The following is a 16789-nucleotide window of genomic DNA, read 5'->3' as shown; positions in this document are numbered from 1 at the left end:
TTCTTTAGGATATTGTTAGACTTGGTTGTCACATTGCCTTCACTGTCAGTTATGTCGTCTTATCATTTTCCCTTCATGTAAGTTTCTCAACTTGGTCATTTTGTGATAGGTTCGTTATGATAAAACCATGTCTTGTCACCCATGATGGTTTTTGCCTTGAAAAGAATTGTCCACATTTCAATCAAGTCTTGGCAGCCATCAATGCGTCGTCATTTTCATTTGAGAGTCAAGGTGTGCAGGAAAAACTTTGCACATACATTTCTGTTCTTCAAAACATTCCAGAAAACGTGCAGTTGTTAGTTCAAGCTGTGACCATAGTTACTGCACTTACGTCGCTTACATGCGGGGAATAAAATCAGCCTTTGAATGTATTCAATGGATGGTGTATATAGAACAACTATACACAGAGAATGAAATGTAAGACAGTGTTATTGAAATGGAAGAGGAAGTAGATGAGGATGAGGTGGGCGATAAGAAACTGCGAAAAGAGGTCACTAGAGCATTGGCCTTGGAAGTAGATGGCAGGCCCTTAAAATTACTGAAGTCCTCCTTGGGACATGCAGCTGTGACAAAATTATTGCACTTCTTGTTCAAGATGTATGAGACATTCAAAATACCCCCACACTTCAACAAGAATGTACTAACTCCATTTACAAAGAATGCCAGTGATGACGTGTGAATATTATTGAACTGTCAATTTAATAAGTCATGATTGCAAAATACTGACACGAATTATTTACTGAAGAATGGAAAAAACTGGTAGAAGCCAACCGTGGAGAAGATCAGTTTGGGTCCAAGAGAAATGTAGGGGGACACAGGGAAATGGTGACCGTATGACTCATTTTAGAAGATACGTTGAAGGAAGACAAACCAACATTTATATCATCAAACCTACATTTATAGCATATGGAGATGTAGAGTGGGGTCAGAGTTGAAATGAAAGTGATGGATACTTGCTTTTTAAAATATATCTCTTCTCCTTTCTGAATTTTCAAAAATCAGCAACTGTGTAATATTCCAGACTTTTGTTATCTTCTTTCTCCAATTACTTCAGCTTTGCTTATCAGCATTTTTAGTAATAAAATTTTCCTTTAATCATAATGAATTACTTATCTTCTGTTATTATTTGCCTCAAATAACTTCTACCATTTTCAAATAATTATAAACTTTCATTACATAACTGAGTACAAGTGTCCGGTTAGCAATAGATAAACTTGTACTCCACCAATAGCTTGACATAAAACATACATGTTTATGTTTTATTGTTGTGTTTCATTGTATTCTATTGAAGCAAATCATATTGTAATACTCTGAGGTCTTCCTTGGCACTCTGTTTACCGCTGACAATTTCATGTGGCACTTGCTATGACATAGGGATTTCTGCAGTCAGGCGCTATCCTCCAAGGGCTTCCAAAGGAATGCCTCAACAAATAATAAAATACAAATCAAATATTTGAACTTATATATATCTACACATAAAATGTTTTGGACTCCTTTTGTTTTGTGTGATTATTATTAATATTATAATAAAATTAGTTGTAGATGCACTTGCTCATTTATAGACGAGGAGGGTATGGAAAATTTTGCACCTGTAATGATTATGAAAAAATTTCATAATTTGATTCAGCCAAATTCTGTACCTTCACAAGAGAAAGATTTGGCAATGCAAACTGTCATAAACTCTCTGAAATTTTGAAGTAGCAGAAATAAAATACAGGGGCCTAAATTTATTTTCAGCTTGTACAGTAATCAGACTGGAGATCGGATAGTTGATGATGGACAGGAAAGGGAAGCAATAGTTGAGAAGGAAGTGAGACAGGATTGTAGTTTCTCCCCGATGATATTTAATCTTTATGTTGAGCAAGTAGTAAAGGAAATGAAGGAGAATTTTGAAGGGAAGGAATAAAAACCTTGAGGTTTGCCAATAACATTGTAATTGTGTCAGAGGTGGCAAAGGATGTGGAAGCTCAGATGAACGGAATAGATAATGTTGTAAAAATAAGTTATAAGATGAACACCAACAGAAGTAAAACAAGGGTTGTAGAGTGTTGTCAGTGAAATCGAGCAATGCTCATTAAAATTAAAATAGGAAACAAGACACTAAATGTCAAGGGGGTATAAAAAACAGACTGGCAAAATAAGAAAAACATTTCTGAAAAAGACAAATTTTTTAATATTGAATATAAATTTAAGTGTTATCTGAAGGTGCCTTTTAGGGAAGTGAAGTGTGAGAATAAGCAGTTCAGACAAGAAGAGAATAGAGGCTATTGAAATCTGGTGCTACAGAAGAATGCTGAAGGTTAGATTGAATAATTAATGAAAAGGTACATACGGGGTGTTTCAAAAATGACCGGTATATTTGAAAAGGCAATAAAAATTAAACGAGCAGCGATAGAAATACACCGTTTGTTGCAATATGCTTGGGACAACAGTACATTTTCAGGCAGACAAACTTTCGAAATTACAGTAGTTACAATTTTCAACAACAGATGGCGCTGCGGTCTGGGAAACACTATAGTACGATATTTTGCACATATCCACCATGCATAGCAATAATATGGTGTAGTCTCTGAATGAAATTACCCGAAACCTTTGACAACGTGTCTGGCGGAATGGCTTCGCGTGCAGATGAGATGTACGGCTTCAGCTGTTCAATTGTTTCTGGATTCTGGCGGTACACCTGGTCTTTCAAGTGTCCCCACTGAAAGAAGTCACAGGGGTTCATGTCTGGCGAATAGGGAGGCCAATCCACGCCGCCTCCTGTATGTTTCGGATAGCCCAAAGCAATCACACGATCATCGAAATATTCATTCAGGAAATTAAAGACGTCGGCCGTGCGATGTGGCCGGACACCATCTTGCATAAACCACGAGGTGTTCGCAGTGTCGTCTAAGGCAGTTTGTACCGCCACAAATTCACGAAGAATGTCCAGATAGCATGATGCAGTAATCGTTTCGGATCTGAAAAATGGGCCAATGATTCCTTTGGAAGAAATGGCGGCCCAGACCAGTACTTTTTGAGGATGCAGGGACGATGGGACTGCAACATGGGGCTTTTCGGTTCCCCATATGCGCCAGTTCTGTTTATTGACGAAGCCGTCCAGGTAAAAATAAGCTTCGTCAGTAAACCAAATGCTGCCCACATGCATATCGCCGTCATCAATCCTGTGCACTATATCGTTAGCGAATGTCTCTCGTGCAACAATGGTAGCGGCGCTGAGGGGTTGCCGCGTTTGAATTTTGTATGGATAGAGGTGTAAACTCTGGCGCATGAGACGATACGTGGACGTTGGCGTCATTTGGACCGCAGCTGCAACACGGCGAACGGAAACCCGAGGCCGCTGTTGGATCACCTGCTGCACTAGCTGCGCGTTGCCCTCTGTGGTTGCCGTACGCGGTCGCCCTACCTTTCCAGCACGTTCATCCATCACGTTCCCAGTCCGTTGAAATTTTTCAAACAGATCCTTTATTGTATCGCTTTTCGGTCCTGTGGTTACATTAAACCTCTGTTGAAAACTTCGTCGTGTTGCAATAACACTGTGTTCTAGGCGGTGGAATTCCAACACCAGAAAAATCCTCTGTTCTAAGGAATAAACCATGTTGTCTACAGCACACTTGCATGTTGTGAACAGCACACGCTTACAGCAGAAAGACGACGTACAGAATGGCGCACCCACAGACTGCGTTGTCTTCTATATCTTTCACATCACTTGCAGCGCCATCTGTTGTTGAAAATTGTAACTACTGTAATTTCGAAAGTTTGTCCGCCTGAAAATGTACTGTTGTCCCAAGCATATTGCAACAAACGGTGTATTTCTATCGCTGCTCGTTTAGTTTTTATTGCCGTTTCAAATATACCGGTCATTTTTGAAACACCCTGTATGTACTCATGATCATGAGTCAGGTTTTCCTATAAGCACAGCTTTAGCCCAGCATGTGTTTAGCCTCCTGGCAATGTGCCCTGCCAGGCTTATTATCTATGCTTTTGTTTTCTGCACCATGATCAGTTGTTTCATCAGGTCATACAGCTCCTCATTCTTTTTATTTCTTGAGGTGTTCTCTTTGTGGATTGACCCAAAGATCCTTCTCATGATTTTCCATTCAAAGATCAATAGATCAATACATTCTCCACATCTTCTGTTGTAGTGCTTACGGTTTTTGTCCCATATAACAACACCAGTACTATCGCTGCTTATAGGCTTTAAGTTTGTCTTAATTGACATATTTTTTTATGATATTATCTGCTCCATCTGTAATAAGTTTTAGACTCATGGGCAATATATCAATTAATTTCTTGTTTTAGGATATTATGCCTATTGAACCAGGTGCCCGGTATTTAAAATTTTCCACTGTGGCTGTGTTCCATATTCCTACCTGTAATGGTGCTTTATTGGGGGCTTCTGCAGCTACTTCTATTATTTCATCCTTCTCCACATTAATCCTCTTTCCAATCGTACTGACATTCTTCACTAAGCACCATGCAGTTTCTGCCATCCCTTCCTCTGACTCTACTACGGCTGCAATGTCATCTCCATATCCCAGTAGTTCTTCCATTTAGCTTCACTCCTTTACCTTCTTTTTTATTTTCCAAATTACTTTCTCCAAGACCAAATTAAAAACTAATAGTGAAATGGCATCACCTTGTCTTGCACTAGCTCTGATGCTGAATTCCTTGGACAGCACCTCCTGGTATTTCACCTTTTCTTTTGTCTCTGCTGTACACACTTTTATCGAGTTAATTAACTCAGTTGGCATGACAAGCTTCCTCAGGATGTTGTACATACTTAATCTGTGTCTACTGTCATAAGCCTTAGAGAAATGTAGAGATGTTACCAGAAACTGATGGTTGAATTCCCAGCACTCTTCCCAGATTTGTCTCATGTGAAAATTTGAATGACTGTTGATCTTACCACCTGGAAACCTGCCTGGTAATCTCCAACAATATCTTTAGCAAAATGCTTCAGCTTTTCAGTAGTTATTAATGATAGCATTTGAATGGTATACTTAGCAGAAATATACTTTTATAATTGCTACACATCTTCTTTTTGTGCAGTGGGATAGTGCTAGTTTACTTCCACTCTTTCAGGCCCTCCTCCTTTTTCCAAACTTCACTTACAATATTGTACATCTCTCTCTTGTGTGTTTCACTTCCTACCTTCAACATCTCTGTCACTATCTTATCTTCTACTGGCACCTTATTATTCTTCAGTTTCTTAATTGCTCTATCTACACTATGTGATCAAAAGTACCCAGACACTTGGTTGAAAATGATTTACAAGTTCGTGGCACCCTCCATCGGTAATGCTGGAATTCAATATGGCGTTGGCCCACACTTAACCTAGATGACAGCTTCCACTCTCGCAGGCATACATTCAATTAGGTGCTGGATGTTTTCTTGGCGAATGGCAGCCCATTCTTCATGGAGTGCTGCACTGAGGAGAGCTATCGACGTTAGACAGTGGGGCCTGGCACGAAGTCGGTGCTCCAAAACATCCCAAAGGTATTCTGTAAGATTCAGGTCAGGACTCTGTGCACACCAGTCCATTTCAGATATGTTATCATCATGTAACCACTCTGCCACAGGCCATGCATTATGAGCAGGTGCTGGATTGTGTTGAAAGATGCAATCGCCATCCCCGAATTGCTCTTGAACAATGGGAAGCAAGAAGGTGCTTAAAACATCAATGTAGACCTGCGCTGTGATAGTGCCACGCGAAACAACAAGGGGTGCAAGCCTCCTCCATGAAAAACATGACCACACGATAACACCACTGCCTCCGAATTTTACTGTTGGCACTACCAACACTGTCAGATGACATTCACCAGGCATTCAGCATGCCCACACCCTACCATCAGATCGCCACATTGTATACTGTGATTCGTCACTCCAACAACGTTTTTCCACTGTTCAGTTGTCCAATGTTTACGCTCCTTATACCAAGCGAGGTATCATTTGGCATTTACTGGCATGATGTCTGGCTTACGAGCAGCCGCTTGACCATGATATCCGTGTTTTTTTCACCTTCTACTGTGAAAGTTTGCCTTCTTTATTTCTTCATTTGTTGTCCTTGGTGTCGAAGTACTGCGTTATGATACTGGCTGGAAAATGGGGTGTGGAAGTACGACACTGGCTACTTTAACCCTAGCACAACTCTGTGTGTGTGTGTGGGGGGGGGGGGGGGGGGGGGCAAAAAATTGCCTGCAGTATTTGTGTAATATACCTGTTTGTTGGAGTGAAGAAGCAAGACTTTAGGTAGTTGTAGAAAAATATCTAGAGTATGTACTGTCATGGTTTTATAATTTTTGTAAATTATTTAGATCTGACTATTATATTTAATTAAAGTGCGGGCAGTTTTTACCCCCCTCGTAGACATCAATGAGACAACTTTTCGCATTACAATATTTCTCAATATGGCAGAAAGAAATGCAGCTTCTGACTGTTGGTACCGCTGTATTGTGTTGCCATTGTTGTTTTTGAAATAAATCTCCTTTGTTGTTCGAGCAGTTGTACATTACTCGCAGTTCTAATAAAATGTCTCGTCAGTGTCAGAGATTTCTCACAGATGAAGAGGTGTCAGCTATAATGAATGAAGCAAGTGAAGGTGATGAAAGTGATCCAGAAGAAGATGATACAGTTGTGACATACGACAGTGACATAACAATTGAAAATGAGTAAAGTTCATGGAGTTCATCCCCTGATGAACAGCATGCAGCTGCTTCTAGCATCGTTGTTTCAGCAAAATGCAGTAGGGAATATATTGCTGCGCCTCCAAGGCAAGTACACAGGTCAGTACAAAATATAGCAAATTTTCGTGAAGGTTTGACTCATGAAGACTTGACCTCTAGTGTGTCAGAATCTTTCAAAACGTTTATAAATCCCGAAATAACGAAGTTATCGTGGACTATACAAACCAAGAAACTCATAATAATAACTTAACACTTATCATCATAGAAGAAATGTACGCCTTTGGTATTTTGGTACTCATGGGCACAAACAATAACACTAGACTGCCACTTGTGGACTTGTGGAGGAAAGTACAAGGAAAGAATATCTACGTAGCTACGATGAGTTGTATTCGATGTGGAGAACGTCTTTCTCTGATTAGATTTGATGATAAAGAAACAAGAACTGAAAGACAAAAGCAGGATAAGTTTTGCCCCTTCGTGAAGTTTTCGACAAAATTGATGAAATGTTTGTGAAATACCATATACCAAGTGCAGATCTAATGGTTGATGAAATGCTCTCCCTATTTCGAGGAAGATGTCCCTTTAAGGTCTTTACAAAAGACTAGCCTGGGAAGTATGGCCTATTGATTGGATGTTATCAGACGCACACACCTGGTATGTTCTAAAAATTGAGGTCTGTGCAGGGATGGATGAACAACCTACCGTGGAATGGAGTGCAAAGGCAGTTGTTAGATGCCTAGTGAATCCACTGGCAGGAAGTGGAAGAAATGTAACAATAGATTGGTATTATACATCCATAGACCTAGCCGAGGAGCTTTACAGTGAAAAGTTAACTTTGGTGGGAACATTGAAGAGTAACAGAAAACATATACCAGAACAGCTAAATAAGACGCAGGTTCGAGAGCTTTATTCCTCTAAGTTCTTATTCACAGATCTGAAAACAGGCAATGCACCAGTTACCTTGGTTTCATACATCTCTAAACTGAAGCCTACTAAGAATCTCCTACTTCCTTCCACACAACATAATGATCACAAGGTGGATGAGTTGACAGAGGAAAAAAAGACGGACATCCATCTCTACTACAATGAAACCAAAGGGGGCATAGGCAGCATTGATCAAATGACACGACATCATTCAGTAAAATGCAGGACGAGAAGGTGGCCATTCTCTCTCTTTTTCACCTTGACAGACATTGCCTGTCTCTAAGCTGGAACAATTTTCATGATAAACAACCCAAACTGGAATAAGAAGAAGCGTAATGTAAGAAGGCTGTATCTGCTAGAATTAGGTCAACAGCTCGTTAGGCCAGGTGTGGAAGAGAGAGCAGAGAATATCATGGGGTTACAAAAGCCTGTCATCTCTGCAATGGAAAGTGTTCTAGGGAAAACACTGCCCAGCATTACTGCAACTGTTCAATCTGTTGAATTTTATTCAAGAGGAGGATGTCACCTCTGTTTGAAGAGTAAAAACTCTAAAAAGGATAATGACAAGATGACAAAAGTGTCTTATAGTCTGTTGCAGATTTCCAAGTATGTGTGTTCCAGTCATTCTGCAAAAACAATCATTTTTAAAGGATGTGAAATTGAAAGTGAAAGTGAGTAAGAAGGAAAAAATTGTAATTTCTGACTTTGATTTTTTGTTTTCTTATTTGTGGTTTGCTGTTGTACATTCTTTTATGATTTCTTAATATAAGTCTGATGTATATGAAAGTGTTAGTTTCATGATAAAAATATAATAATATTTTTCATATTCATTACTTTATTTATTGTATTTGTATATGTTGTAATGTTCCTGATAACTATGGAAAATATGTTGCAACCTAGTAAAGAAATTTCTAGTTCATTAAATAATCAAAACAAAGGAACAAACAAACAAAATGTTAAAAAGTGAAAAGAGTGTAAGGGCAATTTTTGCCCCCCCCCCCCCCCCACACACACACACACACACACACATCCAGGTGACAGATCTGAGCTTAGTGGTGCTAGGGTTAAATTAATGTAGACAACAGGTGCACAGTTGCGTTTCACAGTAGTTTACTTGTACCCTTCACAACCCTCCAACAATACACAGTCATATATGCCCAGTGCACTGTTGTTTTATCTTTCCGTAAGCCTCATTAATAGTTTGCAGACAAACCTCCACCAGCTGACAGTTATACATGGCCAGTGCATTGTTGTTTTATCTTTCCATAAGCCTCATTAATAGTTTGCAGGCAAACCTCCACCAGCTGCTATAATAGTTTACTATTGAACATCTACGAGCAGTAAAAACCTAACTACAAGGTTCACACTTCTTGAAGAATGGACAGGTACATATGGAGCAGATACTGTCATTGTTTTAACACATGGCCTTTGTGTTTCACTTATTTCATGGATGCATTGTTGCTAATCTAACTAGTACAGGTTCCTCGTCTGAAACTCGGCCGTGGACTGACTGACTCGGGAGCAAAAATCGGGCCCTTATATTTCCTCACAATAATAGGTGCTGAAACTACACATTGTTCGAAGTTTAATTTACAGAAACTACAATTAAAACTTAACATATTAAATTAACTGAATACAATGAAAAATTCTGTCTTTTTAACAGTTTCTTCTACTACAAGAGTTAGGCTCATTTGTTTAAATCATGAAATTAACAAATATAAGTATGCAAACAATACTTTGGACAAAACCGATAATTTCTTTGGAATTAATTAAGAGCTGGCTTTGCTAACATGTTTTCGAATAGAGCCAAATAGATCCTTTAAGAATACTATTAGTTGTTCCTCCAAATGTTTTTAATTACTACATAATTTATATTTGTTTATATGTAGACAATAGAATTTAAGTTATGAAACAATTCCAGAATGAGATTTTCACTCTGCAGCGGAGTGTGCGCTGATATGAAACTTCCTGGCAGATTAAAACTGTGTGCCCGACCGAGACTCGAACTCGGGACCTGTGCCTTTCGCGGGTAAGTGCTCTAACATCTGAGCTACCGAAGCACGACTCACACCCGGTCCTCACAGCTTTACTTCTGCCAGTATCTCGTCTCCTACCTTCCAAACTTTACAGAAGCTCTATCTTTTGTTATAGGGTGAAATCAATAATTGTTTTTATGAAACAATTACTGATTTCACCCTATAACAAAAGATACTAACTAGGGAGAGTCGAAATAAATTAGAAAACCAGTTACATACATAAAACTATGCACAAAATTAGATCTGCTGTTATATTCCTTAACACTCTTTTATGAAAATGTGGATTATAATCACATATGTTAATGGTAATTAGTTAAAATTGAAAAAATGAATTTAAGGAGGCAGATGGCAAAACAAGAGGGGAAGTAAAAATATCTCAGCTTGCTTCGTCACATCGTCTAACTGTCATAGTACTTGCAATGGATCCTGAAACAGTTTGGAATTCCTGTGAGATGGTCTGGATAGATGTCTCCCTACTACACATTATGACTCTCTTCAACTGTCGGTGGTCTCTGTCAGTCAACAGACGAGGTCACCCTGTACGCTGTTGTGCTGTACGTTTCCCTTCACGTTTCCACTTCACTATCGCATCGGAAACAGTGGGCCTAGAGATGTTTAGGGGTATGGAAATCTCATGTACAGATGTATGACACAAGTGACACCCAGTCAGCTGACCACATTCAAAGTCCATGAATTCTACGGAGCACCCCATTCTACTCTCTCACAATGCCTAATGACTACTGAGCTCACTGATATGGAGTACTTGGCATTAGGTGGCAGTACAATGAACCTAATATGAAAAATGTATATTTTTGGGGGTGTCCGGATGATCACATAGTGTACATCTTGTTGACTCAATTAAAATTTTCTTCCTCTACACCTTCTGTAATTCTTCCTTTCAAGTAGACAATTTCAGGACCTTCAGCATTCAGCAACTCCTCTGAATATTACCTCCACCTGCCTGTAATCTTTTCTTCTCTCTCTCTCTCTCTCTCTCTCTCTCTCTCTCTCTCTCTCAGTAAGCGTATTTCCATCCTTATCATCAATAACTAATGCCTCATTTCTTTGATCATTCATTATGTCTTTTACCATGTGAAACATTTTTATGCTGCCAAAAATTGTATTTGTCCTCTCCATTTCATTAGTCATGTTGGTCACGTTTCTCTGCCCTCAGAATCCTGTTTCTTTCTCTTTTTATGTTCTTCACTGCTTCCTACTTTTCTGCACAATTTCTATCTGATAGCTTCCCTTTGATCAATATCACTATTGTTTGATGCCAGGACTTCAGATTTGTTATGCTTCCTGATGTTATACTGGGTCCTTAAGCTTCTCAACAACAAACTGTCTCTTGCCTGTGTTGATCCTTTTTATTTTATAGCACAGCTACAGTTGTAGTTTTGTGATTATTGAGTAATGTTTTGCACTCGCATCAGCCCTTCTGTAAGATCTAACACCTCTCATATACTTCATTATCTCTCATCTGTAAGCATTTGATCAAGCTTATTACAAGGTTGTGGTCTTGTGCAAAACGGATTAGACAGACTCCATTGTAATTTGTTTTTGGGCACATAATCTCTTTTCTGATAGTTGGTGTATACATGTCTTCTTGTCCTACTTTGGTGTTGAAGTATCCCAACTTGATCCTCATATTTCCAGTACCACTGCTTCCAACTGCTCTTTCTAGCTCCTCATAAAAGTTACTTTTGTTCTCCCCAACATACTTGTTGGTGCATGTGCATTAACAAGTGTTAAACTTCCATGCATTATAGTGAGACACAGTATCCTCTTGCTTATTGTATTGCGCTGGAGTTCTTCACTTGCCTCTCTGAACTGTCGCTCACCACAAATCCTGTCCCATGTTCATGCCTTCCATTCTCTTTGCAGCATCCATAAAAGATTATTGATTTATCCTCATATAAAATTCCTTCCCTACATCATCTTAGTTTCGTGTAATGCAGTGACGCCAACATTATATTCCTCTAGCTTGGACACCACAATTTTGGCAGCTCCTGGTCTATGTGGACTTCTGATATTCCATGTGCCAAATTGTGAACCAAATCGTCTAGCCGTTTTAACTTATAGGGTTCCATTCTATTCCGAGGCATATTTCTAAGGGCTCTTGTAGTGATAAGTGTCCCCTGCCCACATTAAAGGTGATTTGTTGGGTTAGCCCAGAAGCAGGGCTGTCACGTTTTTGTTCCTGTGCTGTCAGGGTTTGTCATAAAGGTTTCATCACCAAGCAGCATAGGTTTCACTACACCTCAAGAGCTTCCTCTGTCCTGTGGAATAGAAAAATATGGGTAGGTAAGGAATGGAAAAATAGGGAAGACAGGTCATCATGAGGCATACTTTGTGTGGCTCCTATGCTGAGACCTTTCCAGCTAGGTTGGACCTGCAGTAGCTAATATACTACTAGTACAGCTCTCAGCTTCATTGAAGTGCAAAAACTCTTTGTAGTTCCTCATAAAAGTCACTTTCGTCCTCCTCAACACTTATACTTGTTGGTGCATGTACATTAACAAGTGTCACACTTCCATGCTACGATAAGGTGGTGGCCCTGAGAGACGTATTGAATTGAACTGGAGGAAAAAGAAATTTGTGTTGACTAAAAGAAGAGATCAGTTGACAGGACACAATCTGAGGTATCTAGGAATTATCAGTTTGGTGATAGAAAGAAGTGTGAGGGATAAGAATTGCAGAGGTGGACCAAGGCAAGTTTTGAGATTGATGTAGATTGCAGTAGTTATGCAGAGGCTTGCACATATTATGCTAGTGTGTAGACCTGACTCAAAGCAATCTTTAGGACTGAAAATAACAACAACAATAACATCTTGTCCAGTGTGTGTGTGTGTGTGTGTGTGTGTGTGTGTGTGTGTGTGTGTCTGGTGGACAGTTCAGAATTACACATATTGGATGAAGATACTCATTCTGTGTCAGGACAAAAAAGTCAGTTACAGTTTTAATTGCAGGCCTAGAAGAGGTTTATCATGATATACTACAAGAGGAAGAAGACAGAGTTTCAGAAAAACGTCAGAAATTAGCTGCACTTCGTCATGAGCTACGAATGCAGAAACTAGAACACTTGGAAGCTGCTAGAGAGAAACTACTTCATCATCAAACTCAGCAACGTCAAGCTGCATTGGATCGTCTTGTTAAGGATATAGCCCGAAAAGTAAGTAGTTAATAGAAAACAGTAGAGTGTAGCTCTCTCCAGTGACAAATACTGTCTGCTGTGAAGTCTTTCACTTCACTGTAAATTATTGAAAATACATTATTGATGTTTTACTTTAGCCAAAATTTAAGATGTTTTGTACAGGACTTTGTGTTGCTATGCCTACCGTGTGGGATAAATCCCAATAGATTAGCAACAATAACTATTCTTGAAATAATAATTGTTCCGCTATGCATAAAGCCCCCCCGGGGGGGGGGGGGGGGACTTGCAACTCTTTTGTGAGTACATGCTTGGCTATCACAGGCCCCTAGCCTGTGCTGCAAGGTTATAGTTCCACTAGTTAATTAGTTAATTAGTTAGTTATTTTCATGTCCCACGGATCATTTTCACAATAAATAGTCATGATGTGGAAATTAATTTGTACTCTAAACATCACCATATTATTATTATTATCATCATTATTATTATTATCATTATTATTATTATTATTATTCCCCCCTCCCCCCAAAAAAACAATTGCTGCCCGCCACCTTTTACACATTACAAAAGTAGAAATTCTTCTGTCTGTTAGACATTTTGTATCACTGGGTAAGTGGTCAAAAATTTTTGTTGCAGTATTGTGCACCCCTTTCTGTGCTAAAGAAACCTTAATGTTGAGTAATGAATGTCATTTTTTCTTCTGGTATTGTAATTATGTATCTCATTGTTCCTTTTAAACTATAGTGGATTATTTACAACAAACTTAATGAGGGAATAGATATGCTGTGAAGCAGTAGTCAGAATGCCCAACTCCTTAAACAGATGTCTACAAGATGATCGCAGGTGAGCACCACATATTATTCTGACAACACGTTTTTGAGCAATGAAGACCTTTCTTAAAGATGAGTTACCCCAGAGATTATTCCATATGACTTTACTGAATGAAAATAAGCAAAATATGTCAACTTACTGATTTCTTTCTCCTCAAGATTTGCTATGGTTCTAAGTGCAAATATGGCTGAACTAAGTTGTTTTAGGAGTTCCAAAATGTGTTTTTCTTTTGCAATTTGAATTCTCATCAATATGGACACTCAAGAATTTTTAAGTTTCCACCCTACGAATTATTATTTCATCACCATGTGTTAGACTTATCACTGCTGCAGTACCCCTACAAGTTCAGAACTGAATATGATGTGTCTTTGTGAAATTCATAGTGAGACCATTTGCAGAAAACCAGTCAATTATTTATTGAGAAATTTGTTCACCATTTCTTCCATTTCTGTATGTATACTGGGAGTGATTACAATACTGATGTTATCTGCAGAAATAACTAATTCTGCTTGTTGTACATCAGATGGTAGATCATTTACATATATGAAAAACAGTAGGTGACCTAAGATTGAGCCTTGGGGAACCCCAGATGTGATTTCTCCCCAGTCAGAAGTATTTCCCTGGATTCTGTTCATTGAATTACTACTAAGGACAACTTTTTGCATTCTTTGGGATAGATATGACATGATCCATGACTATACCATCAATCCCATAAATCTTCAATATATGTAGGAGTATACGATGATTTACACAATCAAATGCCTTGGATAGGTCATAGAAAATACCTACCAGTGCTATTTTGTTATTTAATGCTTGTAATATCTGGTGTGTGAACATGTAAGTGGCATTCTCAGTAGAGCAACCCTTCTGAAACCCATACTGTGATTTGTTGAGGATATTGTAGTTGCCCAGGTGAGATACTATTCTAGAATACACCACCTTCTCAAAAATTTTGGAAGATGATGTCAGCAGTGAAATAGGTTGGTAGTTACTGACATCTCTCCTATCGCCTTTCTTAAAGAGGGGTTTAACAACGGCATATTTTAGTGTCTCTGGAAAAGTACCCTTAGTTAGTGATGCATTACATATTTCAATCAGGGCATCATTTTCCACTGAGACCAGCTCTTTCAGTGTAGTGATGAGTTATGCGCCAACTTAGAGTGGTGGGGTGTACACATTGTCCATCATGTACATAGGGGGGCCAAAGGACAATAGGGTCATTACCTATGCCTTCATCTTGGCCTGTGAGGGCAATTCATCGCCTGGAAAGGTGAAGGTGATGGTATACTAATATGATGTGAAACCTTATATCATCCGCCACTGCCTCCCTCACCCCCACACTCCCCATCCCCCATACAGTGCTTGAAATTCGAGAACATGTCTTTGCATAGCAGCCCTAGCCCCATCTGTAGAGATTGTGGATGAACGCTGCATGTGAATGCTCCTTGTGCCCCCCCACCCCTATCTATGTCAACTGTTGGGAACCCCATTGTCCCCAACCACCTGTTTTCCAGAGAGAGAAGAAGGTACAAGAATACAAGACTCTGGACAAACTAGGTTACCAAGAGGCCAAGAAGTACTATGAGGAGTTGCATCCAGCATTGCAAACAGCGTCATGTCTACAGCTATGATGTCACCTCCTTTGGCGTCAGTACTCATGCCTGCTACAACTGCTACAGTGGACCCTCAGGGCTACTCAACTGTGCCTGCCCCCTGATGGTTCAATGCTCCCCTCTTGTTGCTTCCATCAGACCTACTTTGGGATTGATGGCTCCCCATCCACCAGGGACATTGTTCCCCACTGCCCAGCTGGAGACAAATCACCTTCCTTTGGCATTTATTGCCAGGGAAGGGCCCCTTGGGACATTTCCTTCCAAGGTTTCTGCTAGTCTACAACCGGACACCAGACAGTGGCTGAAGGAGCCACAGGCTACTCGTCGCTGGACTCTGAGACCATCATCTTTACCTGAAACGATTCAGAGAAGCCCTCCCTGTCATCAAATCCTCTTAGGAGAGGCATGCAGAACTTTCTCTGTCATTGACCTTGCCATTGGTGGCCCTTACTTTCTCCCATCCATCCACTGGAGAGCTCACAATGACCTGTATGGTAATGGCTACTTCCCGATCTTCCTGTTCCTCCCTCAGCATCACTCCCATGGACACCTGCCCAGATGGGCTCTCAACAGTGCTGACGAGTGCTTTCACCATTGCTGTTGCACTTGGCTCCCTGCCATATGGAGATATTGATGAGGTAGTCCAGAATACAAGTAAAGGCCGTTATTTTGCCAGCTGATTTAGTGATCCTCTTGTTTCTCGGGCCCTCCCCCATGGAAGACAGTACCTTGGTGGTCATCAGAAATCGCAGAGGCCATTAGAGACCGTAGATGGGTCTCTAACATCATACGCAACTCCAATTGATAAAGCAACTCATTGCCATTAAGTGGCCCCCCTATGGTCCATCACCTAATAAAACGATGGAACCAAGAATGCTGGGAACAGCACGTTTTAATCATTGGGCCGTGTACCTCTCCTTGGCAGGTATGGCTAAAATTGGATGTGTGTACAGTTACCAGACTCCTGCAGGTGTACCTGGTACTACCTTGAATGGCACTGCCTACACTGACTCAGACGCTGTTGCTGCACATTTTGCTCTGTATTATGCTCGAACCTCAATGTCTGAGAATTATCAACCTGCCTTTCATGTTCTAAAATAGTACATGGAGTAAAAGCAATTATCTTCTACTGCATGTCATCTGGAAGAATATAATGCTCCATTCAGTGTGGGTGAATTTGCTAGTGTCGGAGCCCACTGCCCTGATACAGCTCCAAGCTGGACCACAGGACCACATCCAAACCAAAGGACTGAGCACCTATCAGTGGATTGTCAGCATCATATCCTTGCCACATCTGGAGTGAGAGCGAGTTCCCATCTTACTGGTGAGAAAGCCTCATTGTCCCAGTGCTGAAACTGGGTAAGAATCCTCCAGAGATGGACAGTTACCACCCAATAAGTCTCACCATTGTTGTCTTTAACATGCTTGAAAACATAGTAGCTATGTCACCTCCTAGAGTCTCAGGGTTTTCTGCCTCCATCCCAGTGTGGTTTTCGCTAAGGCCATTACACTACTGATAATCTGGTTTACCAGTAGTCTGCCATCCAA

At 40.1% G+C, this 16789-nt stretch overlaps 1 protein-coding gene across 4 annotated transcripts in view; it reads left to right on the top strand.

Annotated features, from left to right (window-relative positions):
• The window catches only part of LOC126190807 (TBC1 domain family member 31), a 277761-nt gene that overhangs the window by 208867 nt on the left and 52105 nt on the right, over positions 1-16789 (top strand). For all 4 annotated transcript variants that reach the window (XM_049931366.1, XM_049931369.1, XM_049931367.1 and 1 more), the window contains one exon: positions 12616-12818. In XM_049931366.1, the coding sequence (XP_049787323.1) occupies positions 12616-12818 (203 nt within the window). The remainder of the gene's footprint in view (positions 1-12615; positions 12819-16789) is intronic.

The sequence above is a fragment of the Schistocerca cancellata genome, chromosome 6 (genome assembly GCF_023864275.1).
Source record: "Schistocerca cancellata isolate TAMUIC-IGC-003103 chromosome 6, iqSchCanc2.1, whole genome shotgun sequence".
In the NCBI taxonomy this organism is placed as follows: Eukaryota; Metazoa; Arthropoda; class Insecta; order Orthoptera; family Acrididae; genus Schistocerca; species Schistocerca cancellata.
The sequence above is the reverse complement of the archived record's forward strand: the minus strand, read 5'-3'. Positions and strand labels throughout refer to the sequence as shown.